The sequence below is a fragment of the Lineus longissimus genome, chromosome 3 (genome assembly GCF_910592395.1).
Source record: "Lineus longissimus chromosome 3, tnLinLong1.2, whole genome shotgun sequence".
In the NCBI taxonomy this organism is placed as follows: domain Eukaryota; kingdom Metazoa; phylum Nemertea; class Pilidiophora; order Heteronemertea; family Lineidae; genus Lineus; species Lineus longissimus.
Window position 1 is genome coordinate 713,248 of NC_088310.1, and position 26,028 is coordinate 739,275.

At 41.0% G+C, this 26,028-nt stretch overlaps 2 protein-coding genes across 8 annotated transcripts in view; both read left to right on the top strand.

The window, feature by feature from the left end:
- Nucleotides 1-10,163, top strand: part of LOC135485169 (ALK tyrosine kinase receptor-like) — a 71,505-nt gene extending 61,342 nt beyond the window's left edge. For 2 of the 6 annotated variants that reach the window (XM_064766953.1, XM_064766954.1), the window contains 12 exons: nucleotides 26-46; nucleotides 646-837; nucleotides 1,228-1,429; nucleotides 1,712-1,870; nucleotides 2,820-2,949; nucleotides 3,378-3,440; nucleotides 4,152-4,249; nucleotides 4,471-4,563; nucleotides 5,495-5,596; nucleotides 5,940-6,074; nucleotides 6,427-6,517; nucleotides 6,756-10,163. In XM_064766953.1, the coding sequence (XP_064623023.1) occupies nucleotides 26-46; nucleotides 646-837; nucleotides 1,228-1,429; nucleotides 1,712-1,870; nucleotides 2,820-2,949; nucleotides 3,378-3,440; nucleotides 4,152-4,249; nucleotides 4,471-4,563; nucleotides 5,495-5,596; nucleotides 5,940-6,074; nucleotides 6,427-6,517; nucleotides 6,756-7,667 (2,198 nt within the window). In that variant the 3' untranslated portion in view covers nucleotides 7,668-10,163. Of the gene's footprint in view, nucleotides 1-25; nucleotides 47-645; nucleotides 838-1,227; nucleotides 1,430-1,711; nucleotides 1,871-2,819; nucleotides 2,950-3,377; nucleotides 3,441-4,133; nucleotides 4,250-4,470; nucleotides 4,564-5,494; nucleotides 5,597-5,939; nucleotides 6,075-6,426; nucleotides 6,518-6,755 lie in introns of all 6 variants that reach the window. The other 4 variants (XM_064766956.1, XM_064766955.1, XM_064766957.1 and 1 more) reach the window with 4 other exon arrangements.
- A 9,722-nt stretch (nucleotides 10,164-19,885) lies between these two features.
- LOC135485174 (sprouty-related, EVH1 domain-containing protein 2-like) overlaps nucleotides 19,886-26,028 on the top strand; it is a 52,683-nt gene continuing 46,540 nt past the window's right edge. For both annotated transcript variants that reach the window (XM_064766965.1, XM_064766966.1), the window contains exons 1-2: nucleotides 19,886-20,928; nucleotides 21,486-21,630. In XM_064766965.1, coding sequence (XP_064623035.1) covers nucleotides 21,515-21,630 — 116 coding nt within the window. In that variant the 5' untranslated portion in view covers nucleotides 19,886-20,928; nucleotides 21,486-21,514. The remainder of the gene's footprint in view (nucleotides 20,929-21,485; nucleotides 21,631-26,028) is intronic.

Here is a 26,028-nt window from a genome sequence, read left to right on the forward strand (position 1 = left end):
TTTTCATCTGCTGTTTGAACATCAGCTGTGGTTATAAATAAACAAGGTAAGGATTGGACAGAAATTGACAAGGCTTGTGCTGCCCCCTTAGATTGGCTTCATGAACTGATGTCAGTAGTGCCACTATTTGATTGTTTCTAGTAGAGTTGTCAGGCAGAACCCCAAACTCTCATCATGATGTCATATTTCACCCTGAGAGTCTCGTCCTGTCAGGAATAGTCAACAACTTTGCTCCAAACAGTACGAGTCCTAACTCTCTGAATGAAATATCATGTGGTTACCGGGTAATAGGAGTTCTATGATATCATAAGTCTTATTGTCAGAAATAGCCAGCAGTTATATTGGATACCTCTTCTACAGACTTTTTTTTTACCGGTGTGATGTAAGACACCCTATCATTCAAATTATTAGTTAAATGTGTAAGTGATGTGGTTTCAGTTAAATGTGATAAACTGTGCAGTTGTAAATCAAGGTGCAGGGACAGGGGCAGGCTTTCATGGAAGGTAACCATGTAGTTTGTCGAAATGAGGCCAAAAACCGCCATGTTACGGCCTATTTCTCATGGGCGCCCTGCCTTAACCAGGCACCTAGATCCAGAGTTCGATTCTATACCTCTGAGAACCCTGCTGTGTTTTCCCCATTCAGGGAGCCAGGGGGAACTTGGGGGAACTAGCCCACCGTCATATCTTCCAGAACCTGTGGAGAAGTCCAAACCGCCAGTGAGTAGACGGACTGAAACAGCCCCTGAGGACGACCTCTCGACAACCGCCCTCATCGGGATTATCGTAGGAGCGATAGTTGCGACCATGTTCGTCACGTTTTTCTTCGTGCTGTTTTGTAAGTACAGTATGTATAAGATTTTTATGATTTTTTTCAATCCTGCTCATACGCTTTTATCCTTACCCAGACCCATACCCAAGTCATTTCCATTTATTTTCACCTTCAATTAAAGGAAGTAGATATCACCCCCCAACGATCTGATCTATTCCCATGCACTTTGCCTTCTTTTGTCAACACCTCATTCGCCTCATCCTGATCGGTGTGAATGCAACAATCAACTTGTCCGGGCTCTCACGGTTTATTTGGGAAAGGCTTCCTGAGAAACCTGTTCTTACTAAAGTCTTAACAAAGTCTGATTTCTGATCGAAACCAGATACAACTTCAATTGCCTAGCTAGCAGTAGTATGCACGACGCAACATTTCAGTTCTCGTAACCTTTGCTTTCAGTGCGAAAACAGAAACACAAACGCCAGATGGCCATGAGGCTGGAGGTGCTGACCGGTTTCACCGCCCCAGCTGATTCTCAACTTGAACGCTTGCGCCAGACCAACGCCATAACCGAGCACAACCCCCACTATGATGTGTGCGGAGCAAAGTGCTCGCTTGATGATCTGATGCAGACACCGAGAGAAAATCTGACACTGGTTAGGTAAGAAGACGTTTGAGATACATCAATGTGCCTAGTCCTCTTCCAACTTACGAATTCGACCTGTAGCATGTCGAGTAAAAACAGTTGTGCCCGCTCATCCCCAGATAACCCAATGATTAAAGCTACAGGACTACTCATTCCTTGGGCCAATATCTCTCCATTTGTTTGTTTCTTGCAAGCCGGTGTCGTTAGGCACCAATTGAGCATTGTGCTCGGGCCAATATTTTAACGACAGCTATTGATCATCGCTCAGCATTTCAATGTGTACCCCCCTGATTTCAGTGCTCTCGGTCAAGGAGCTTTCGGTGAGGTTTACAAGGGCTACCTGGTGAATCTAACACCTGACAAACCTGGGGAGCTGCCAGTAGCTGTGAAGACGCTGCCTGCGATGTCAACAGAACAATCAGAGATGGACTTCTTGATGGAGGCATTGATTATGAGGTAAGGATTCTCTCTGTGTTGATGACACACCATGCTATGGACAGGAGCAAACTGTAGAGCGCAGTGCTTTTGAACTGATGTAAGAGCACTGTCTTGCCATCGATATCGTTGTGTTTGCCACCCCGTGTAGGCGCTATGACTATCAACGAACGTCTGATTTGGTTTCTCGTTCTCTTCTTGGGTGGGGTCCCTTACACATTCATCTGTTTGTTATGTGATTAAGACACTGTTATACTGAGGATTGAATGGAGGTCAATTGAACGAAAACATCTGATTATACATTTGCGATGTATGAAAAAAGCTTTAGTCGATGTCGTGTTGAAAGTTTTCTATTTTTGCCTCTTCTTCCCTGACATAAACAGAAGCCGTACCAAAACTATCGCGTCCCCAACGTAGCCACGATCTGGTTGATATTTTCTGACTCGTGTGGGCGTATGCTACAGAAGTTAATAGGATTGCTCAAATACCATCACGGCACATTCAAACATCTCGGTCATCTTAAAGTAATCTTTACTTTCACTGAGTGGTTTTTCAAGGATCTTATGAGTCTTGTGATTCAAGGCATGAGAACTGATTCAGATGTAATTGAATTAGTCTGGCGAGAGTTTTGGGAAAAGGCATCTCTGTAATCAGTTTTTGACATGTACGGTGATTTCTTACTTGCTTCCGTGTGTCCACAGCCATATTGGACGTGATGGGTGTTATATCGCTGTATGCGAGATACGTTCGAATCATTAACCCTTTCAGTTATTAGCGGACTTTAAATAGATTTGTTGATATTGAAGAACAGATGAAGAATATTCAAATGTTCTTCCTGGACATTTCAGGATTGTGGTCTCAATGATAGCTCCACCATCCCTATATGTATATGAGTGAATATTCAAACCATTAGCCCTGATAGAGTTGCCAATCGAAAACCGTGACATTGAATATATTACTTTTCTTCCAGTAAATTTGACCATCCTTACATTGTGAAGTTCATCGGCGTATGTTTTGAGAAGCATCCTCGTTACTTGATTCTGGAGCTTCTGGCCGGCGGTGATCTCAAGTCATTCCTGCGAGATAACAGACCCAAGCCTGTAAGTGTTAACAGAATGCCTCTTGACAGCTAAATGTCAATAGTTTATCTATACACTTGATTGTGACAAACATCTACACAGTGTTGACCAATTACTTCATCAATTTGAGCCCCAGTCGTTCTTCAGATTGTGACTTCACGCTGTGGTCAGAGCAGTCTCCTGAATAGGCTGTATTCCTCCGTTTGGGTGGAAAGACATACGTCAGACCTCCTGACCTTGTGTGACATCATGTGTATGAAGTTGCTGGACCCCCCTTAGTCCTTCACTCTTATGTAAGAATACTAGCTATTGGCATGATTGAGTAAATAACGGACGGAATTACTTTCACTGAATGTTGTATTCTAAGTTACATTGCTGCGATGTTGTTCCCCTTTGTGTATTTTTTTTCATCTTTTCTAAACTGTCCGTGCATATTTCTTAAATTACAGGAATTCTATGGCAACCCCTTTGGCCTCCCGAGCTCTATATCTTTAATATATTCTCTACAATTGGTAAATCTTTAGAAAACTATAGATTCATACCGATCATTTAACCAACATCATTATTTTGATAGCTAAATCACCAATAACTACATCACTTTGTAAATTTCACCACTCTCACCGTAACACCACATACACCCGTTTATCATACACTTAAATTTGTTTTATCTTGTTAAAATAATGTGAATGCAACTCCATCATTAGACCAGCATCAACTCAACAAAGATATTACAGATCTTTAGGTATATTCTGTCATTTAGAAGTAACAAACGTAGAAAATAGGGGAGAACGAGTTAAACGATTAACACAGATAACATTATAAAAGAGGAGGGGGCACTTTTTTTTGTGATTCTGATTCTGATTCTGATTCCAATTCTGATAATTCGACACCGAAAATTATAACAACATTGGACAGTGCATCATTTGATGACACGAAATGTCAATTGGAGCAAATTCTTGCATCACCTTCATCACTACACTGTAGGTTGTTATGATATCTCTCTTTGATTCTACAACGTAGAGAATTGAAAAACGATGGATATTATCATGATTTTCCATGCAGTCAGGACACATAAAGTACACATTTACAAAACCATTCAGTTTCTTAGCTTTGTTCTTAGCCTAAGTTTCAATGTGGTGTTTAAGTGTTCCTTCTCCAAATAGAGCTACAGCCCTAGTCCCGACGGGGCTAATGAAAATATGTAGTGTTCTTCATCGTTCCAGTTCCAGCCATCTCCGCTGAGCATGAAGGACCTCCTTCAGTGTGCGATCGATATTGCTAAGGGGTGCCACTATCTGGAGATGAACCACTTCATCCATAGGTGAGTTGATTGTAGAAGTAAAGACCTTGGGAGTGTTACTTTGAAATTGCTTTGCCAGCTACTTTGGCAAGGTACGCCTACTATGACAAGTTACCTCCATCGTGGTATACTTTTGCAAGTAACTTTCGTTTTCATGAAGATTCCCTTTCCCGGTAACTGTTACAAGTCTGGCTTACTATGATGACCTATTCTACCATTGATAATTTAAATGTACATTTCAGGGATATTGCAGCAAGAAATTGTCTTTTAACAAGTAAGGGTCCAGACAGAGTGGTCAAAATAGCAGACTTTGGGATGGCAAGAGATGTATATAGGTAGGTGCTCAATCATGTCTTCATCAAATCACTAACCATTACACATAACCCTTATGTGAATACCAAATATAATAAAACTTACACAACAGAATTGCTATCACTCCACACCATCATCATCATCATCATCAACATCTTCATCAACCTTGTCAACAAGACCTTCGTCATCATCATTTTCACTCATGGTATCATCAATATTCACCAGTTTTTTTATTGAATACATTATTTTCCGACTGACACATTGAGGCCACTTTGTTCAGTTAGGAAACTGGTGAATTGTCGTCACGTTCATCACCATCTTCATCCGTTTGGCCTTTTCATCAAGAACAAGTCCATCTTCATCCATCACTTGTTCCTGTACTGGGACAAACTAACAGCATGACTGGTGAACCCCTGTGGGTTCTAGCATGAAGATGTATTGCAACCTTTGGAGGACTAGGACTACAAATCTAAAATGCATGACTCAAAGGCAAAGAATTTGTCACAAGTGGACAGTCCTTTGCCAGGACGTGTGGTTGCAGCTATGGATCGACCCACTACTCTCATTTCACTCGGTTGCTTTGGGCAACCCACATGTGCAGTTTGCGAAATGGTAGATTAAACAATGCTTCCACTCATCACAGTAAGCTCCGGTGGATTAAAACTGTGCGAGTTGTCCAAGCAATGATCCTGGCGAACACCTAATGGATCCTTGGTCTCCCATGCTAGATTTGGTAGCCATAAAAAACTGCAGTGAAATTGACAATCACTTTGAACTGTTGGCTAAAGGATCGTCGTTCCGTGTTTCCCTCCTAGTCCTCCACTGGTTCAGTACGGGTATGTAGAGCGTAGGCCTGGTTCTCACCAAGCACAAACCCAAGTATTCCCCCAAACCACAACAGAGCTTCAGTTCGGGTTGTGGCGGCTGTAATAGCAATGGTGTTTATTGTTTCAGAGCTGACTATTACAGGAAGGGCGGTAAGGCAATGCTACCAGTCAAGTGGATGCCTCCAGAGGCTTTCATGGACGGGATATTCACTTCGAAGACAGATACGTGGTGAGTAGGTTCATCGATCATCATCAAGTTCCACGGCACTACAGCTTTTGGGGCAGGCCTGGATTTGTAACCGGTCTTCCTTGTCTTCCCCCGTCATCGATTGAGATTCTTCATGTTCAGCTACCGTCTTCTGTTGCCTTCTCCGTGGATGATTCTTGCATGCGTTCCCTTCGTTCCTCTAGTAACGTGAGGTTCATCAGGAGGAACTGGAAGAAACATTTAGGAAACAAGAAAACCGCCTTAGTGATTACTGGTTTGCCTCTTCTACACATAAGGTTGCGAGCGTAGCGAACATTGTACCATTCCTGGTAAATGATGATAACTTCTATTTGTGTGTTTGCAGGTCGTTTGGTATCCTTCTTTGGGAAGTGTTCTCGCTCGGTTACATGCCGTACCCGGGCCGTGGCAATCAAGAGGTGATGCAGTTTGTGGCAGCAGGTGGACGACTTGATCCACCAACCAATTGTCCAACACCGGTGTAAGTATTGGGGAGATCACTGTCATCGTCGTTAGAGCACCATGCTTATGATCTGGAGTTTAAGGGTTCATTTCGAGATAATTTCCTCTATTCCATGTCGTTCAGCAAGACACCTAATGGACCTACAATGTACGTTGCTCTTCTCCATCCATGTGTTTATATGAACTAGCATCTCGTCCAGGTGGATACTTCCTAGTAACGTGATGCTGCAGAATGGGGGCTGAAGCTCCTGGCCTGACGAGCCTTTGGCTCGGACTATAACCCACCAGAGTTTAACATTCTAACCTAACATGCATGCAGGCTCGAGCAAGTTTCAGTGCAGCCATGTACAGTCAGTCTTTTTATGTTATAGCTATCGTATTATGACCCAGTGTTGGCATGCAATGTATGAAAGGAGACCGAACTTCACATCAATACTTGAGAGGCTGGATTACTGCATGCAGGTGAGTCACAACAGTTCCAACAGTTTCAACGGCATTTGGTGGATTGCGTTTTTCTCGAACCTGTTTGTTGCAGGTGGAAGGCTCTCTTCAAGTTCGTGAAAGTGCAAATTTAGATATCTGATAAAGTGATGCCAGGTTTTTTATTGGTCCGACATCAACTTTTACTGGACCTCTTGCATGGCATTACAACTAGACAATAACAAAGTCGCCTCAAACAAGTATTTTTTTATCATTCCAGGATCCCGACGTCATAGACGCAAGGTTACCAACATTCTCGCGGCGACCTTCACTCGAAAACGACTTCACAATAATGAGGCCCAAGTTCACAGACCCGGCGCTCTCTATTGGCTCTGCAAAGAAGTACTCACACATGGACTCGGACATCGAGGACTCGACGGAGCACTTACTCCAAGATGACTTACTCGAGAACAAGAAGCACGCAAATATGTTTGCAAGCGCGGAGTCGCTTGACAAGTTACTAACTGACGACAATGCTAAGGATGACCATGATTCCGAGACGGAGGATGGTGCGTCCATGTATTCAACTGATATGTCAACGCCAAACACTCCAGGACCCGTGTTGAAGGCGTCCTCCAATCAGAGTCGTGAGAGCCTATCTGATAAATTGGATGACTTAGATGAGTTAGCGTCGTCCAATCGGAGCCTGTCCATTCCAGTCGAGAATGGTTACGTCGAGAATGGTTGCTTGCTTAGCAACAGCCCGGCGGTCATGGAGAATTCGAACCCTGAGGAAGTGATCCTGAATGGTTTTGGTCACCATAACGATGAAGAAGACGCCATCATTGATGAGCTTACCAATGGAAACGACCTTGACAATGACCCCTTAATCACACGGCAGCGTCCAGGTCTTAGAAATCCGGTGGAGAAAAGAAGTTCACTTCCGTTGGATCGTCCGATGAACGGAGATCATGATGCAGTGGAGAAAGTTCGACGCACATCCCAGACAAGTCAGAATTCTTTGAACAATCATGCGAATATGGACAGAGTCAACAACTACTATGTGAAATCCATGGATCGGCCTACAACGCGCCTCCCAAACGGTACGGACCAAAGTGAATGGAAGACCAAGAACGGCGGTCCGCTTCGGAATGGGGCACTGTCACGACAGTTCGAATCTTCGATTGTATAGGTATGACGAGGGTTATCGTACCCAGTTGTTACAATGAACTCACTTAACGCAGCACTTAGGCCAGTCCGAGACGGCACATATGTATCGAGCTGGCTCCCTCCGAGGTCTTATAATCTCATTGCAATTGTACTCATTCTTGTATGTATTGCATGCTTTTAGTGAAAAGTGAATTTTTTTCTTATTTCTTTCAATCGTCGTTTTGTTGACCTAGTCAATGTTTGCATTTGATGGGTGCCTTTTTTATAGGTTGTGACGCATAAATAGTTGGACGAGTTCACGCTGATTCTGGCCGATGTGGAACTTGAATTTGGGTTTTCATGACAGTGATCTTATCTTTTTGGAATTGCGGCTTAAAATTGTGAAGTTTATTGGACACTTAGATGGAAGAAGATGAGATGCTAGCTTTCTGCTGCATCAACGAGAAGCTACAATGATAGCCATTGCCTACACCTGGCCTTTGAAGAACATTAGAAAAGGTTTTGTCTGACTTGGACATTGCTGTATTTGTTACGGATTCAAGCAGTTAGGAGCATAAGGACAGGATCAAGTATTACACGTTGAAAGTACAGTAAGATTCACTCTTTCGGTCGCCTCCAAATTGTTTATTGTTCAAAGGTGTTTATCATTGCCATGGCAACACAAATTTTCATATTGAGCTTGTGAAAGATATTTGCTGCGACGAGTCACAGTTCTGGTTTCAGCCGTTCAATACAGTCATACTTATATATGGTACCATGCCGGTTACTTTACTGGGTCTGATAGTAACGAGTCTTCATAGGGACTTCATTGAGAAAAAAGGATAAGTTAAGGCCAGTATACGTTATATTAAAAAGATAAATGAATCAATATGCTTTCTAGGAAAGCCAGCGTTTATGCCTAACTGGGTGGGTGGGTAAAAATGAATGAAATGAGGAATTTCAGGTTTTGTTTGAAATGATTCAAAACATTGATTTGCACTTATAATGGGTGTAAACGATACTGGGTTGAGTTGATAAGCTTTGTCATGACATTTACATTTTATTTTTCTATGTTTTTCTCAAAATTTATTGTCAAATCGTTAATTGTGAAATATTACTAATGAGCAATTCAAAATGATCATGAGAGAGTTACACATTTTGAGGTGAAAAGAATAAAACTAGGATTGAGTATCGACACGATGAAATGCAGACCATTGGGTGAGCTTTAAATAGGAGATATGAACTGTAAGGTGTTTATAACCACTTTCGCCAGAATCTCACATGCAGTGTTAAAGTTGGGGCTTATAGTCCGATGTCAACGACAGTAGAGGTGTCATCCGACTTCAGACTGAACAGTACGTGTCATTTATACACTTGACTGAAAGTTAGAGACCTGCCTAAAGTCGGACAGTAATGGTCGAGTTCGAACCAGGGACGTCTTGAGTGCTAGTTGATGGTCTGAGCCACTGGTCTATAGGGCTCGCTACTGGAATCAGTACGTACTGTATGGAGGTTATGGCGAAGGAGGGGGAAATGAAGTATTAGGATTTGTGATGGACGTCAAATGTTTTGGCATGGGAAAACTTATACTGCTGTTCTACTTAAAATAAATAAGGGGTTATCAATTTCAATTTAATCATCTACCTTGTTCACTATGTATTTTTAACACAAAATATAACTTTACTGCTCCTGTACATAACTACATAGTGTACAGTTAAGATGTGTTGCAGACAAAATAAGAAACTTCCCTGTATCAACTTGTAAAGCATGCAGACTTCAAGTCTTCTGTTAGTTAACTTGGCTAGTTGAGAAAATTGAAAATGGTATAATGAGTCATTAATTCATCACACTTTACCTTCACCCGTGCTTATAATCTCGTAAAAACATTTTCTTCAAAACCCTTCAAAGTTCAATTTTCACTTAAAATGTCAGATTTTATTGCACTATTGGACAATAATTTAGGGGGAATTCAAAAACCCAAGTTATGTCTAAGTTTTGAGGCGTGGCCTAGTTTTCGGATCGTTCTTTATCTAACTATGATAATGGTTGAATGTCTTTCATGGAGTTTGTTGGTGCATGTTATATGGAGAATTTTTAACTGAAAACTTACAAAAATTACAAAAAAAATCAGCAGGGTAATTCCCCAAAGCACTTCTTATAATCAAAATTGTTGTGTGCATTTTTTTGTGGTCTAATGTATCCTTTTTTCAATTAATACAACGGATTAAATCCCAACTGATTCCCCCTGAAATATGTGTCTGTAAAAAGTATAAACACTTATTTTATCAATTATTACAATAAAAAAACTGTGCTTCTTTTCAAAATATAAATACAGGTATGATATTGGTGGAAAATCTTGAATGAAGATGTTTATATCTGTATGATGGATGTTCTGGTCAGGATTAAAATACTGTAAATTACCACATTTTCGCGAATTTCGCTAGTAACCTAGGTTCGCGAAAAGAGAAATCGCGAAAAAATCTTTTTGATGGAAAACCCTTAAGAAATTCGTAATCCACAAAAAATCCTGAAATTTTTTTTTTTTCAAAAAATTTGCCGAATTGCTTGAATGAATAGACATGAAAATGTGGTGCTTTACAGTATTAGTACACAGAAGATTTCTCAAACTAGCACGTGATGTTGCTAATCATATATGAGATTACATGTTGCTTAAGTACTTTGGCACAAATAAGGTAACAATTCGTTACTCTTTGTCATTGCTAGCATTTGACTCAACGATATGGGTACATTTCGGGAATACCTGCAAGGTCAACTTGTTGGTAGGCCAAGCAGCCAGAGATATTCAAATCTTTGACCATATCCGATGTCTTTTGGTTTATTCTCAGTTTGCCGGGTGTCTGAAACCTTGTAATATTCATCGGAGTCGCACAGCCTTATCACCAAACCAGAACAAATCTGCAAGCGTCTGGCAAAAGCCTTTGAAGTCACTCTACAATTGGTAATGCTATACCAGAACTATCATGAATTGTTAATCAAAGATTTAAATTGGTTTGCAGATTTTGAGCTGGACTGGTCTGTTCTGGCTTCGTCATCTTTGTACATAGGTAAATCCAACATATTTCAATGTTTGTATTTATACCTATATCAAATTGTGGATATTTTATACATGAATCGTCCCGGTCTAGATTGAAGAGAATATCTCGAGAAGAAAAGGTCTGCAAAGGTGAACTGTTTTGATGACCACTCAGATGGTCACGGAACTGTTAAGAAGCTGGTTAAATCATCGTTGATTAAGTGATTATCTGTACAAGCTAATCCTCATAATGCTTTAGTGATGGAGAATTCATACTTGCATACGTTCAATTTCATTCTGAAAAATCCGATTTTCACGTTTTGAAGCCTTTAAAAATTAGGTATGTATTCACGTTGTTTGTGTACTATTTTCTCTATAAGATATTAATGTTGTGTGTGAGGGATAAAAGTTCATTATCAGCTTGTAAACAAAGATTTTACCACGTTTTGAGAAACACACAACTAATACACAACTAAAATGACAAGCTTTTGAGCAGATAAGAGCAGCCAAACTCTTATTAGCATGATCGTTATCTTGATGAATTAAGTCACGATGTTGCCATCTCATGTATAACAGCCCTGTGGATTGCTTTTATCAAATTCTACCATATTTGATCCTTTCTTGGAAAATAGTGTTTCCATCTTAGTATATGCAGAGAAATTTCAACACAAGTTTGCTAAGTATAAATTGAAGAGCCCTTTGTGAAGAATTAGTGATCAAATATATCACTGTTGTGTTAGGTTCTGTATATGTTCATATCTGGTGAAATGTGTACGATAAGATGTAGATGAATATACGTGATAGTTTATCTACGTAGCATGTCACCACACTGTAATATTTACAAAACAATTCAACCAGTTTTTACTTGCAACCCAAGCTCAACTGACTAAAATGAACTTGCAATATCAAGGATATAATTGACATAAAGCTTTGTGAGTGCCTACCGATAGCTCGAGTGTCAGGATGTCGAAAGACAAAGCATTTCTGATTTACGCAATCAAACGGGCATTTCTGCTGCGAAAGAACTTCTCTGTCATAAACCAAAATCATATATTGAATTTGAAATCTGATTATTTTTTCTGAAAATCCTCTCTCTTCGACTTTTTTCTGACTTATGACTTGGGTTTCAGGTTTGAATGGGTTTACTATACGCGGAGGCATAAGCTCAGAGTGGCGCAAACAATTCGAAAGAGCTATGACATTTCTCGAGTCCAGAACGAAAAGGCAGCAAGTGATTGTGCACGTTTATATAGACGCTTTTTTCATTGAATTATCGTCAAAAGATCCTAAAGACCAATTCGCAAGTCCGTCATTGTCATAAACGACATTTTTAAGAATTTGACGTTTGTATTGAGTATTGCATGTTTGCCTTCCGTAAATGTATCATTGGACTGTTGCATCACCGTCATGTCAAGTTATTGTCACTCGATGTCTACCGCTCGCGTCATTTGTCACAATTATAAAGTGGTCACCTTTTCGTCACATCGCACACAGTACATCTTTTTAAAGTCCTGGTACAAAGTTAAGAAATAACGCCTCCAAGAACTCTACCGCAAAGCATTTTGCTATTACTGACATCTCGCACAAATTTACGTGGTCCCAGAGAGTTTTGCTTGTAACTGCCATAACACTCACACTGCCCATGTTTTCTGAAAAACTACAGTGAAGTTTTAAGAAATAATTTGTTTGATCGGATTGTATAAACATTTTCTTCTTTACATTCTTGCCTTTCAACCGCGTGCTCTGTACTCTCACGTTGATAGATTCTATGAACTATCTCACTTAACATGCTGATCCACACTGTGTGTGTCAACTCTAAACCCAAATGAGTGAAGCAGTAACTCATTTTATTCTCTGAAAAATGAAGTTTCGTAAAAAGGGAGGATGCCTTACAAAAAGAAAATGTCACATTTACTGATTATTTGTTTTTTGGACATACACGGCCCTACTCCTTGTCTCTGTGCCATAATTGTTTGTATGTTTATATTGGTACGTTTGCATTTATTTGATAGATAAAAATGAAAGTAATTATTTAATTGTATGGTTGGCCTTATGACATGGATCAAAAGAGGATTTAAAAGATTTTGGTTAGAATCGTGGTGTTTTGTTTATCGAAGATTTGAACTATTTGTTGGTTTGTGAACTTGAAATTTTCTATTTAGATGTTGATCGCTGCCTTAATTTTTTTCTCAAAAAGCAATTTGGGAGCATTTTGCCATAACATGAGTAGAATTATTGTGTGGAAGTGTAGGACTCAACATCGGCATATATACAAGTGAAGTTAGAGGTAAAGTAAGCAATGGTGCACTGACATAACAGCAGAATCATACTCTGATCACCAACTGTTAAACTTAGTGATTTCTCACCATCTTGCAAAAGTTAAGTCATTGAGTCCCTCTTCTGTTATGGCAAACTGATCCTTCTTATTTAGTTTAACATGTTACACTCAACTTATGTTATGTCACTTATCAAATGAGGGCACCATATCGTTTGAAAGAGCTGGCCAAAATGAGTTACAGTGAACGCAGTATGTTTATTCTAGGTTGTGTGTTCACCTTTTGCCAGTAGGTTCACAATTAACCTAGTGAATTGATTTCAGTGTGACTGTTAACCTAATGAACGGATTGAGGTTAATAGTGGCAATTGATTTAAGGTTGAAAGTTAACCTAATGAGTTCATTACAAGTTGACCGTTAGCCTAATCGAATGGTACATGGTTCGTTGTCAACCTCTAACCCATTCAGTTAGGTTAATAAGCAATGTATGTAATGAATTCCTGAGTTAACTTTGCAGGAGATATTTTGTGAAATGTTGATGAAAGGAGTTGTAAATATTCGACATGACATGATATGTATCTGGCATTGATAACTTTATTTTGATTGAACATGTTGAGTCAATGTAGATTTGCTGTACAGATTCGTGTCCCTATTTCTCAGCTCTCTTTAACCACAGTCATTTGTCAGGCCATCTTATTAAGGTTGGTACGACAACTGAATAGGCTCGCTATGACCTCAATAAACTTTCGTGGCAAATGATCTTTAGGGGAGAAAATTAGGTTTTCCGTTTCACCTCTGACAAAGGATTCTTGGATGTCTAACATAGTCATTATCATGTGCCTCATCTGATGCACAAATGTTTATTATCAAAATGATCTGGTTTCAACTAAAACTACATGTATATCAATCTATCAGCAATTGCAAGTACGATGTCTTTCGTAGAGAGTTGTTTAGGTAGAGAGATGAGAAATAGAGTGATTGGCTTACCTATTTCACGAGGTTGGTTTGATTTCCTGTGTGGTGCTGTCTCTGTGTACCTTCGTTGTGGATTACAAAGGTATATTAGTGGTACATGTTTACAGTGTCTCTGATATTCAGCATGGACACATTAAGTTCCTTAAGCAGGGGATCCACCATTTCAATTGTGAAGGACTTGTGACAATAGGGGTGCAAAGATGCTGCGATTGATATCATCTGTAGATGGATATATTTGATCAGCATCAGTCCTGTTGATAATGATTTGCAAGGGCAGAGCCTGGTCCACTGGGGGTGACCAGAAAGAGGACGAACCACAGCCCAGTGCAAACCCATTGTAAGAAAATTGCAATGGTGAATTCCCTGCTTAAACCACGTCTCAGATGAAAGTTAGAATATGTCATTGGTATCTTACCTAATAGACAGTGGCCTGTTCTAATGTTGATCTGTTTTCTAGTGTAGATAACTGTACATTACTCTTCTTGCTGCTGTAGAGTTGCTGATGTGATTTAGTCTGGTCATTGAAATAGTGTAAAGTTAATGATTAACCTAATGCATTGCTATTGGGTTGGAGTGCAGCTATTCTGACAACATGTTGACAGTTTGTTCAGTGAAAATGTTGACAGTAAGTTGATCTTTTGAATAGGTTAATGCTAACTGTTAACCTCATGAATGAACTTAGAAGTAGACCTTGTAAACTGGTCTCCTAGACCGGCTGGACAAATGAGTCCAGGCTAAGTTTGCCAGTCTCTCTGTGCATAATCTTAACAGAGCTGTACATAAATGCACAGGTCAGTCTGGCAATCCAATATGGAAAGAGGAATACAGTATGTGGTTTCTCTAAATGAAACGAAGGAACGACTCTTGAATGTGATTATGGCAAAAACCTGGCTTTATAACTTTCGACCCTTGATTTCAAACTTTCACCCATCTATTTTATTTTGCAGTAGATCTGAAAAATAAAGCATGTTATGTTTAATACAACTTAGTAGAAAGTGGTGTTGATTCTGTTGGTGGACTTGATTTTTAACTTGGGAATTACTACCGTGTTTTTTCTCGTCCAAATCTTCCCTCGAAAACTCATTATCTCATTTGGTCGTTTTCTCATGCAGACATCGCTTAACCAAAAATTGGCATTGAAGTTTGGATCTCTGATATTGAATTTTGTAGTGCGATCATATCATTTGTATTAAGACTTCTGCTCGTTATAAAGAGTACTAGTTATACTTATGTGACGAAACGTCTGGTGTTGGTGTACAAGATGTAGATTCAACCGTTTGTCACCGCTATGTTTGGGATCAGCCAAATTTTATAGATTTCACAGTTTGTTCTGGTCTGTTATGTAATATTTCCATATAGAAATTCAAAAGGAACTTTCCAGTCATGGGAAATGTGATCTGATTTGATTTATTGGTGAAAGTCATATCATTATTATTGTAGCCGTATCGGAGAGGCATATCACATAATATGAGTATATTGTAATCATAATGCATATCGAGTGTCTATAGGTGACTAGAACTTATAATCTGTATTGAAACGTTTGCTGTTTGAAAAGTGTATTTTGGCGGCTTTTGTAAAATAATAATCAGTATTGGCTAATACACAGAAAGATGCATCTTCCAAGCCAAACAAAAAAATGGAAGAACCATCAAAGTTTGGCTATTTAGTGTGAAAATTGAAAAGAATGACTGAAAAAAAAGTAATATCTTGGCGTATTTTATAAAAATTGTTGAAGATGCATCACTTTTAGAAACAAAACAAAATTTGTATTTTCTGAGAAAAAAATTCCAAATTTTTGATCTATCATCTGCTAGAAATGCTGAAAGGTTTCTCTCTATTACATAACAGTTTAAGCATCATATTTTTTATTGTCATCACTTTAGGCTTAGACAACATATATCCAAGTATAAGCGAGTTATGTGTAAACTATATAAGAGGAGCATAAAATAACCTAACTCTGTATGGTATTTTAGTCATTTTTTGTGGCTGGTCCCTGATATTGTGGCTGAGGTCTGACCAGTAACGTGTCTGTTTTGTATTGTACATAAAATATGTTCCAAGCTATTTTAGCTTCACTCAAATTTTACCTCAAAAGGACTGAGGGAGTGCATACTGCAATCCCAAGCATGAAAAATATGAAATAAAAGTTAATTCATCCACAAAAAGTTCAAATGTATTGAAAATAAGTCATTGTCGAAACATTTATGCCCTCATTGTCAGGTACTGGAGTATTCTTTATAAACAAATTTCAGGACCCGTGCTTCCCTCAGTCTTTGGCAGGTTGTTGCAAGTCAAAAGGGACCATTGTTTTTTCTGTACTCGATGTAAACTAAATGTGGTGAAGTTAAGGTAACTTGGAGCATACTGATCTGTTCTTTCCTATTACAACCGCACAGGCCTTTTGTCTATCCGTGGTCTTCACAATTATAGTTGGATTATAAAAGATTGGTCACATCTCCATTCAAAACATTACAAGAGTAGAGAATGTGTCCATAGTCAAATCACTTACATTTAGTTGATCATAATGTTTATGGCTATTGTATTGTCTTACTTTGATTGGCTTGTCACGTGCGACAATGTCAGTTGAAAATCACTTACATGAAATGTAAACTTTTTCTTCAATTTTGATATGGCATCATTTGGGGTGTTTGGATTTTATACTCTGTGGTATAAAATCTCTATGGTCTTTTGATTTATATTTTATCAGTATTAGATATAACGAAACACATGATTTTGTTTGGAAAAGCTCAAACATTATACCACAGTCTAACTTGCTTTGTCTTTGTTTTAGAGACACTGTGTCGTCATACTCCTGTCAATGTGACTGTAAAGAAGCTAAGCAGTGAATATCTTGCAATCTTTCCACCTAAATCCAACCATCCTTCATGATGTCAGAAGTGGTGAAATATATTGTATGTTGTATTTGTGATTTCATCACATCCCATCCAACATCACTGTAAATGGTAAATTCCACTAATACTTTCAGCCAACTGTAGTTTGGCCCATTGCTTTGAATGTAGCCTACTGAGAGTTAAAACGGTAGACGTCTTGGTCAGAACAGAACTGTCATTACCCTGTGTTAACATGATACATGAATCATTCAATGTGAGATATATTTCGACATGGATGTAGGTCAAGGTCAAGCTCACTGTCCCAAATTGACCCATACTCCATTCATTGGTTACTTTTTGGTGGTATTCCGATCCTGTGGAGCGATCTCCAAATATTTGAACTTGTCGTTTTGACTTTCCAAAAACAGAAAGAGGCTGTTTTAGGAGAACATTTAGTGAGTCGAGACATACCCTGGCGTACAAAATAAGCAAGCTAATTTCGTTAAAGTTACTTTATGTTTGAACTAGTAGGTCTTGAAGAAGCAATCTGGATGAAATATTTGGGAGACAAATCTTCCTACAGTTCCTTATTTGGAGTCAATATCGTAAATATTTAAAATTACGGCAAACAGGGATAGTGAAGTTGACCTTGGATACTTTTGTCGTATTTTCAAGGTTACTAAAGGGTTACTAAAAACACAGGCAGCATCTCAACACTTTTCTACTGTTAGAGATTCATTCTTCGTACATTTTGCTTATCTTACCGAACAACATCCGAATACAATGTAGTTTATTTTTTGCCCGTTTGTGATTTGGAAACTGTGACAGTGTTGGCACATAGTGTGCTAAGTTGCACTCAATCCTCACATCCCCAAGGCCTTATGAACTTCTGCCTGGGGAAATGCTAGGACTGACCTTTCGAGATTGATTCAGTGTTTCTTTTTGATTGCATATGTACTGTCAGTATTTCTTGAAAAGCAGACCTTCCGTAAGCAGGCGTAGTGTTCTCTTCACAATCAATCGACTTTAATGATAGCAATCAACTCTAATTTAGTATGTTATAATTGTGTTGGACGGGTCCTCTGAAGGTGCGTTTCCTTGTTTATTTTATGGAGAAAGAAACTATGGTTGGCCATGTTTGTAAATGTGAAGAGACGTGCGAACGTGGCAAGTCCGAAAAGGGCTTTTTCTCTGTGGTGCTTTCAATATCTGTCCTTGTGTGGAGGACATTTCAGAAATCATATCTGGTGTACATTATACCTAATCTATTACATCTGCATACTGACGTCATTAACCCTACAAATCTTAAACACTGGTGGATGGACCTACCAATCAAACAATGTACAGGACCAAAAGAAGTGAATTTGTTGGTGAGATCAGATGAAGCTGACCAAATGCTTGTCACCATGTTGATTTCAAGCGTTTTAACTCGAGCCCCGGCAGTGTTTGACAATGGTGGCGGCATGTGAAACAAAAGGAAGACATCAACTTAGTGAATCATGTCTTCAATATTGAGATCTATTTATATAAGAACGAGCTGTCGATTTCAGATGTTTTCGGTATGGTCTTTCGTCAGCTCAGATAGTGTTTCAAAGTGGTGATCGTGCGTGGTATCAGTTGTAGTGCCCATGTGCTTCACCTTTGGAGTAGGTCAAGCCCCATCAGTGTTTTAAGGTAGTAGGTACGTAGACACTAATGTTAATACCAGCAACGATTCTGACAGTTTTGGGTGAGGGTAGTTGGAAGAAATGGTTTTGTTTGCTACCATTTTGAGCAAAGCGGGCAGAAGTATGCCGAGTTCGGGTGAGGGTGTTTTGGATGGCGTTGTCTTAAAGAATGGAATCGTTTTCGCTGGTGTTAACATTAGTGGTTACTGGTTATGTAAAGATGTATGGTTCTTTAATCATTCGCGAAGAAATACTAAGCCATGGATTGGGTTAAACTCATGTCATGTCATGCATACTTGTGTATATAGTGCTGACCGTGTCATTTGTTACAATTTAATCCATGAATAAATACAATGATAATCACAATAAAACTGTATGTATGTTCACCATAATTACGAAGTAATAAAATGACACTCGTTGGATGCCTCTCTTCAGTTTATCTGTGGGCAAGACTCTTGACTTCAAATAATGTTTATTTCCAAGCAAGGTTTGATCCTGTAGTCATCTGCAACTAAACTTCAAGTTTTCACAATGTCGTATTTTCTCTTTTTTGTTGAATTTTCAAAAAAGTATCCTTACTGTCCGATTACTGAAGCAAAAAAGTATTCCTTTTTTAAAAGGATTTTGATAATTGTTTGAAAAAGCTTTCCCCTGCCGGGATTCGAACCCGGGCGCAGCAAGTTGGTGGCGCATGTCGCACCTAACGCCTGGTACACATTTTCCCAGCACTTTACCGAATGTGTGCCGTTGACGGTGCAAAACCCGTATTTATCGAAGAACGAAATACGGAAAAACTAAATTAAAAAGTCTCAGATTGCTAAAATAGAAATGTAAAATATGAGTACATATTTTTAAGTGCCACCAGCGCTGCACGGGGAACGCTAGCGCAGGCCTGACTGCGACGAGAGCGAAGTTTTTTCGGAAAAGTTTTTTGGCGAGATTTTTTGATGGTTGACCTGAAAGGCCTGCTCTTCTTGCGAATGATTTGAATCTGAGACATTTTGTTCATGATACTGGATATTGATTTCAGTGATAGAACCATATTTGATTGGATCTAGGTCTAATCAAAAATGGGAACAAACCTTGCTTCGAAGTAAGACTTTCCCCGGGGCTTGCCGGGGTGGAATTCAGCCCTAGGATTGCCCCTCCCAGTCCCGCGCATCACAGCTCGCGCCATTACTGCTTCAACTATGCAAGTTGCATCGCGATTGATTAGTATTGGCGACGAGCCAGCCTCCCATCGCAAATGTATCCCTTCGAGTGGCGAATGTAAGGCTTGTGGTCCCCTCCCAGGGTCGCTAGGGCCACAGAGCAGTGGTCAGTTTGTCTGATAAGAGCAAGACAAATTGTTCGATTTGCCACGTGTACATCCTGGGCCGCGCTGATTTCACCAAGGGAAGCCCCACATGACTCCGTCACCATCAGTCGTGACGTAGTCATTCTGGCGGGAAAATTCAACGTGGTTTCCCTTTCAGAAGTCGTCCATGGTGCTCGCTAACTGGTCATAGATAAAAATTAGAATTGCTATCGATTCTACGTAAATGAAATGATGCAGGGACAGACGCATCATGGGATTCTCAACAAGTATTCCTGCGCAGATTATCAAAATGTGACGTTACTTGCATGTCGACGGCAAAGGCTAGCGGACTAAGGCACCTTCTGTCAAAATGGAACAGAGTGATTCGAATCCTTGGAATTCTCGCCTTTCAAAAGACCTCTATGGAGGTTGGACGTACTGCGACAGGTGACAGAACTAACGTTTGATTCAATAAAGGATAATCGTTTAAAAATCTGTGCCGAATTGTGTTGACGCCAATTTGAATCTTCGCGCAAGGACGCATGATGATCACGTAATCCCAAACGCGGATACGTCGGCCAAATTGTGAATAGTATTCCCTCTGTGGTAATATTTTTGTGATATTATTCGAATTCTAAGAAAGGTCGGCGCAAGTAGTTACAATTTGCTGTGATTATTGATATAGAACCAGTCCCCCGGCCGAACGCTACTTGGATTATTCTTAAGCCAGTACTGTCTTTGTCAGCTGGAGCTGTTCTAGCACAAATTAGGGGGCCAATATTTCGTCAGAGCTTTGAGCAAGGGGATCCCCAGTCTGTGATTTTGATAATTGGAGCTGTGAGTTTATACTGAAAAGGAATATATAAGTGCCATTGGGAATATCTAAATTTTGAAAGTTTGGGAAGAAATGATATTAGAGTGACTGAAAGCATTGACGTGTGAAAGATTCACCCATCCCGAATTGCGAAATGAACTTCACCAGTTTGATGTAAGTTAACTGGACTTACTGATAAGAAGACTATTAATTCGCACAGTTGATCAGTGGTGGAGTATTGGAAGTTCAAATTTCTTGAAAATTGACTTGCGGGCGTAAATGAACTAACGAAGACAATAGTTCAGTCTTGTAGGAGGTTGGAGAAATTCGGGTTAAAAAATCGTTATTCTAACACTGGAACAGAAGAAGAACAATGTGAAAATGACCCGACTCCGCGATGACAGTCTCCGTGTAAGTGTTTTGAGTCAGAATTGCATTCTCCAAGCATGTCGAAGGATATTCTCTCTCTGCCAACACAGACTTCCATTGATTGTGAAACAAAATGGTGGCCGGTGTTGGCATGCAGGGGCCATACCGTGACGCTGTGATGCGGACGGCAGAGAACATAGAAAAGAGCTGCCATCTATATTTCCTTTCTAAAACTCGAGGGAGTCGCTCAACATTTCAGTGGTTTGGGCTCCAACACAGGTTACTCAGCCTCACTGATAATGCTGAAAGCGTCCATATGAGAGCTGATTTCCAATACAGGGGCGACGCGGAACACCTTTACATCCATTTACTTGATTTGGAAGAAATTACCACGTGCTGTTCGTTTCCCCCTGAAAACTACGCCCTTCACCATGGTGTGTCTCCTTCTCTAAAGATGGCGATACTGAACTTGCGTCTGCTGGCGCTGTGGTAGTCCGAATCCCCACACCGTTAATACTGATTTACATGCATACATTTTGTGGACCTTGTGAAATACCCGTCGTAATCACTGATGATATAATGATGTTTTGTCTCTTCAGATGTCACTAGGACTTCATTACTAAGAAGAATGAACGCGGGGAACGGCAACAACGAACGCCGGCACGAGAAATGTCTTCATCATTGCCTTGGCGCCATCTCAGCCGAGCGTCCAATCCAGCGTCCAGTTCCGAGACAGCTCAAAAGGTGCGTTTTGCTTTGCAATTATGTAAATTCTAATCAGTCTATGCCTTTTGCAGTGCCGGAGCTCTGCCGGATCTTCCTCCCAGTATCGGGGCACCTCCTCAGGTAGCCCCCTGGTGTCGGTGTTCAAACAAACTCATACTCCAGTCCTGGACCTTGCGCTGACCCTCGTACCTTGTAGCCTACTTCGTCGTTCGAAGAGGTTACGAATCCTCCCTCACCATATGCCATGCGCGTCAGTCATGTCAGTCAGCAGCAACTGGACTATGAATTCAACCTTAATCGTTTGGTAATCATCTCTAGTTTGCCACAAAGTAGCCCGTGTCCAGGCACGTACAGGCTGCAATTTTCGTCCAAAGGACGCCGTAGCTCTTATGATCACCGGCGTTCGATCACCAATCGCTGCGCGTGATCAGTTTTTGGTGCACCGCGATCAGTGACAGCCTTCGGCCCCGTAGTTTTTGTGTGACAGAATTTGGCGTAGATGAGGCAACACTTATTCCGATGTCGACGACGAAACCCTTACATGCACTTAGGCCGGATCCCAGCTTCTGTGTCGTCCAAACCTATAGGCCCTACAAGCACGTCAGAACGTTTTACCAAAACAGACCATGGGAGGAGGCTGACGTTCGAGGTGCCGAATGCCACGACTTGCCGGGGGTCTGGAAATTTTTTTAATCTAGACCTGCTTAACACCTTCAGCGCCGAACCACGTAGATCTACGTGGCCCAAATCCCCCTCTTTGAGCTGGTTATCGGAGTCTCGTGGACTTCATGAAAGAACTACGCCATCGCCATTTTCAGGGCAAGATAGGAACTGAAAGGACAAAACTATCTGTTCGGTTCCTACCGTACCCTGAAGATGGCGATGGCGTAGTTCAGAACTTCATGAAAGAACTACGCCATCGCCATCTTCAGGGCAAGGTAGAAACTGAAAAGACCTTTTATTTGTCTTTTCAGTTCTAGCCTTGCCCTGAAGATGGCGATGGCTTAGTTCTTTCATGAAGTCCATGAGACTCTGATAACCAGCTCAAGTCAAAAGGGGGGGGGTTGGGCCACGTAGATCTACGTGGTTCGGCGCTGAAGGTGTTAAATGCGATTTCCTGGAATCTGAGAAGCTCCCCCCTCCCTCCGGCTCCGACGCCACTGCCCTATAAGGCCTGTGCCAATCGGACACCAAGCCATTTACGGCGCAACCCGGCACACCCGCGATCTTATCTGCCTCTTCGTCATTATAAAAGATGGAGCTAATATCGATGCGACTGCACTGTCGTTGTATCGATGGAGATAGGTTGTGAAGGATGCAAACAAAAACAGATGACTCCTTGACCCTCTACTGTTGGTCATACCAATGCAAATGAGCTGGACAGTTATCAATGAAACAAAACGGTCTATTCACAAGAAGATTGCACATGTTTCCTTTCGGCTATGATACTCGAGTTTGTCCTTTTTATCCCCATCATCCTTTGTACGAGTCTTGTATTTCAAGTTGTCGTGGGTGACGACGCGATCCATAAGGTTCGATTGCATTGATTTCGACACGTGATATCGGTAACTATGGAGAAGAGTGTGCAAAAGGCCTATCATTCGATATGTTTAATGCTAGCATCCCCCGAAGCTTGATCATTTCCGGTGACCTTGGCCTGTCGTGAAAACAAACAAACTAAACTGAAATTCGTATCCTAATATGGCGAACCAATCACTGTACCCATATCAATACCCTGCACAAAATCTTGGGGGAGTATCCGGTTAAGAAAAAGTCGCCATTTCTTTATTTATGAAAACGCTTAGTTTACCTCGTGATAATGCTTCGTTCACAAGTTTATTGCGCAGCGCAAATTGCCTGTCCTTCAGCGACACCTGCGATTATAATCGCTGCTATGTGTGATCAGATATCTTGTCTGCCGATAAAACTGGTAATCGCTGGATTCGATATTCACAGGTCGGTGCGATCTCCGATTCTTGACGTAGGCACCTACAATGACCATCGCAAGCAAGCAATTTTTGTCGCACGATCATGATCGCTGGTCGAAGCGATTTAATCGGTCGTCTGCGCGGCGCTTTTAGGAAGGAGAAAAAAGACCGGTTAAGTCGGGAGGAAGGGAATGTTCTGTCTAAAAATGAATCATCCAGACTTGCCTCACTGCGTTCTCTAGGCTAAAGTTTGGGAATCCATGCAGAGCCCCAGGCTGAACCTCATGGTATTATACTTGATAAGATGCAAAACATTGTCAGGATTGCACAGTCTATACCGCTATCAAATTCACAACCCTTTATTTCTGCAACGCAGGAATCGCGAGAGATCGTGCCATATCAAAGTCATTTCAGTTACATGAAAATAGTCGAACGGGGTGGGGCGGGTGGAGCGGGCGTCAGGATAGATTTTGTACAGCTGAGCAATTGCACAAGGACATGTGTAGCCATTAGAGCGGGTCACACAACGATAAGAAGCAATGGATGGTGTCCACCTTTAAATATATTGATCCGGCTACATTGCTGCATCCTCAGTGCGGGCCTCAGTGTCGCAGCCTCCGTATAGCTCACGTTAGCAAGATAGCGAGATCGGTGGTCACGTGACATGAGATGGTGCCACCTACGCGGTTGATGGCATTGATTTTCAATATCGTTTGAAGATATGCGCTGCTGTATACACGAGAGCCATTCACAAATGCTAGGCTATATAGGATTGAATGGAAATCTACAGTAGCTGTGTCTTAGCGGGGACAGCAGGGGCATTCAGCGTTAACGCTATGCGCCGCGAATTAAACGCGCTATCCATTACGTGGGTGCGAGCGTCTTTTTGAGTCCTTATCACTCATCTTTAGTGCGGGGGTGTAGCAATTATAACAGTCAATGACAGATTATAGAAGCACTTCTATCAAATTAACCACATCTATTATGAGGTTGTCTTTGGTGTCTCGGCTCTCACATTCACAGCAGATTAATCGCCGCATAACGCATGCATGGCATGACAGTTTCATACTCCTACATTCAAATCAGGACGCGGCCGACTTATCGAGAAAATGGAAGGCCAACATTAATCTGGAGCCACTCTAGATCTCCGAGGGCCCATCAATTGCGAACGAATTGACGTCATCGTGACGTCATCAGCACCGATGTTCGCTGACTGCTAACATTCATCCCGGGAATGAAAAGGACACGAATGTATTTTATTTGCTGATGATTGTCGTCATTGAGAATTTCAAGCGACAGAGATGCCTAATTTCATTACAAGGATCTGTCGCGCATCACGAGGATGGATTAGCGAACAGGGGGAAACTCAGCCTCAGTACCTCGTAAAGGCGGTAGCTCATGTCATGTGTGTCTAATTGCACTAGGTATAAAGATCAAATATCGTGCGCTTCTCTTTTTCTTAAAAACGTGTCTCAACAACCTAACATGATTCCATATTTTGTCCGATGCGGAAAATCGAGCAAGGTCTTCACTCCATCTGCCTCATAAGTGGTTGTTTGGTCAATAGAAATCACATGCTAGTGCGATTGGCGACTCCGCTTGCGACGAACCGCGCCCTGGGCGGGAACCCGGGCGGGTAAAGTACCGTAGGTGCTCGGCGTTTCTAATGTATGGTTGTGCCGCTCACCGCGGAAACTGGCGCTCTTCAGTGCAATCGGGAATGCTCGCGAGATTCAGTTGCAGTAAAGTCCTGTATTGCCAAAACGGTATCGAATTTCCTGTTTGCATTGGGGTTGGTTTCATTATCACTTCACCATGATAATGGCATGAAATATAATAATTCATGATAACTAATTTCTTGGTAAAATCGAAGTTATGCGAGCTAGCCTCGTTCTGGTGAAGCAGAGCAAATGATGATCTCTACGGGCCTTTCGACGTGAATTCCCATCAAATCCCAATCAAAATACCAGATAAAATCATGATTGCCGTAAATCAGAACAAAGCGTGATTCATTAAGAATGATAGATCACGATAAAACTGTATTTGCCAAATCACGAAAAACGGAACCGAGGGATGAAACGAAGATGTTGCTGGTATGAAGAGTGAACGTTAATCACGGAAAAACTAGAATCAAACAATCACGATTTTTCGTCTTGGCCCCTACTGCTTTTGTTCAGATGGACACTTTCGACTTTCATGCCAACTAGCTGGCGCTGGTAATCAGTCGCTTGATCTCTCCTCCGACATTCCAAGGAGTGGCTCCTCGAGACCTATTTACTTGCGAGAACCTCATTCATGAATAACTTTGAACTTGCCCTTGTGAGCCACGTCTGAACTTTGAAGTGTTTTCAGCAGTTTCTTCGTGGCTTAGGCCTATCAGAACATACCATACTTTAGTAGACACAATCCATAACGGAGACACAATATATGTGCTGTTTGTTGTTACAACAGAGGCCATTCTTTCGTGTAAACTTCCCCACCCCGCTTG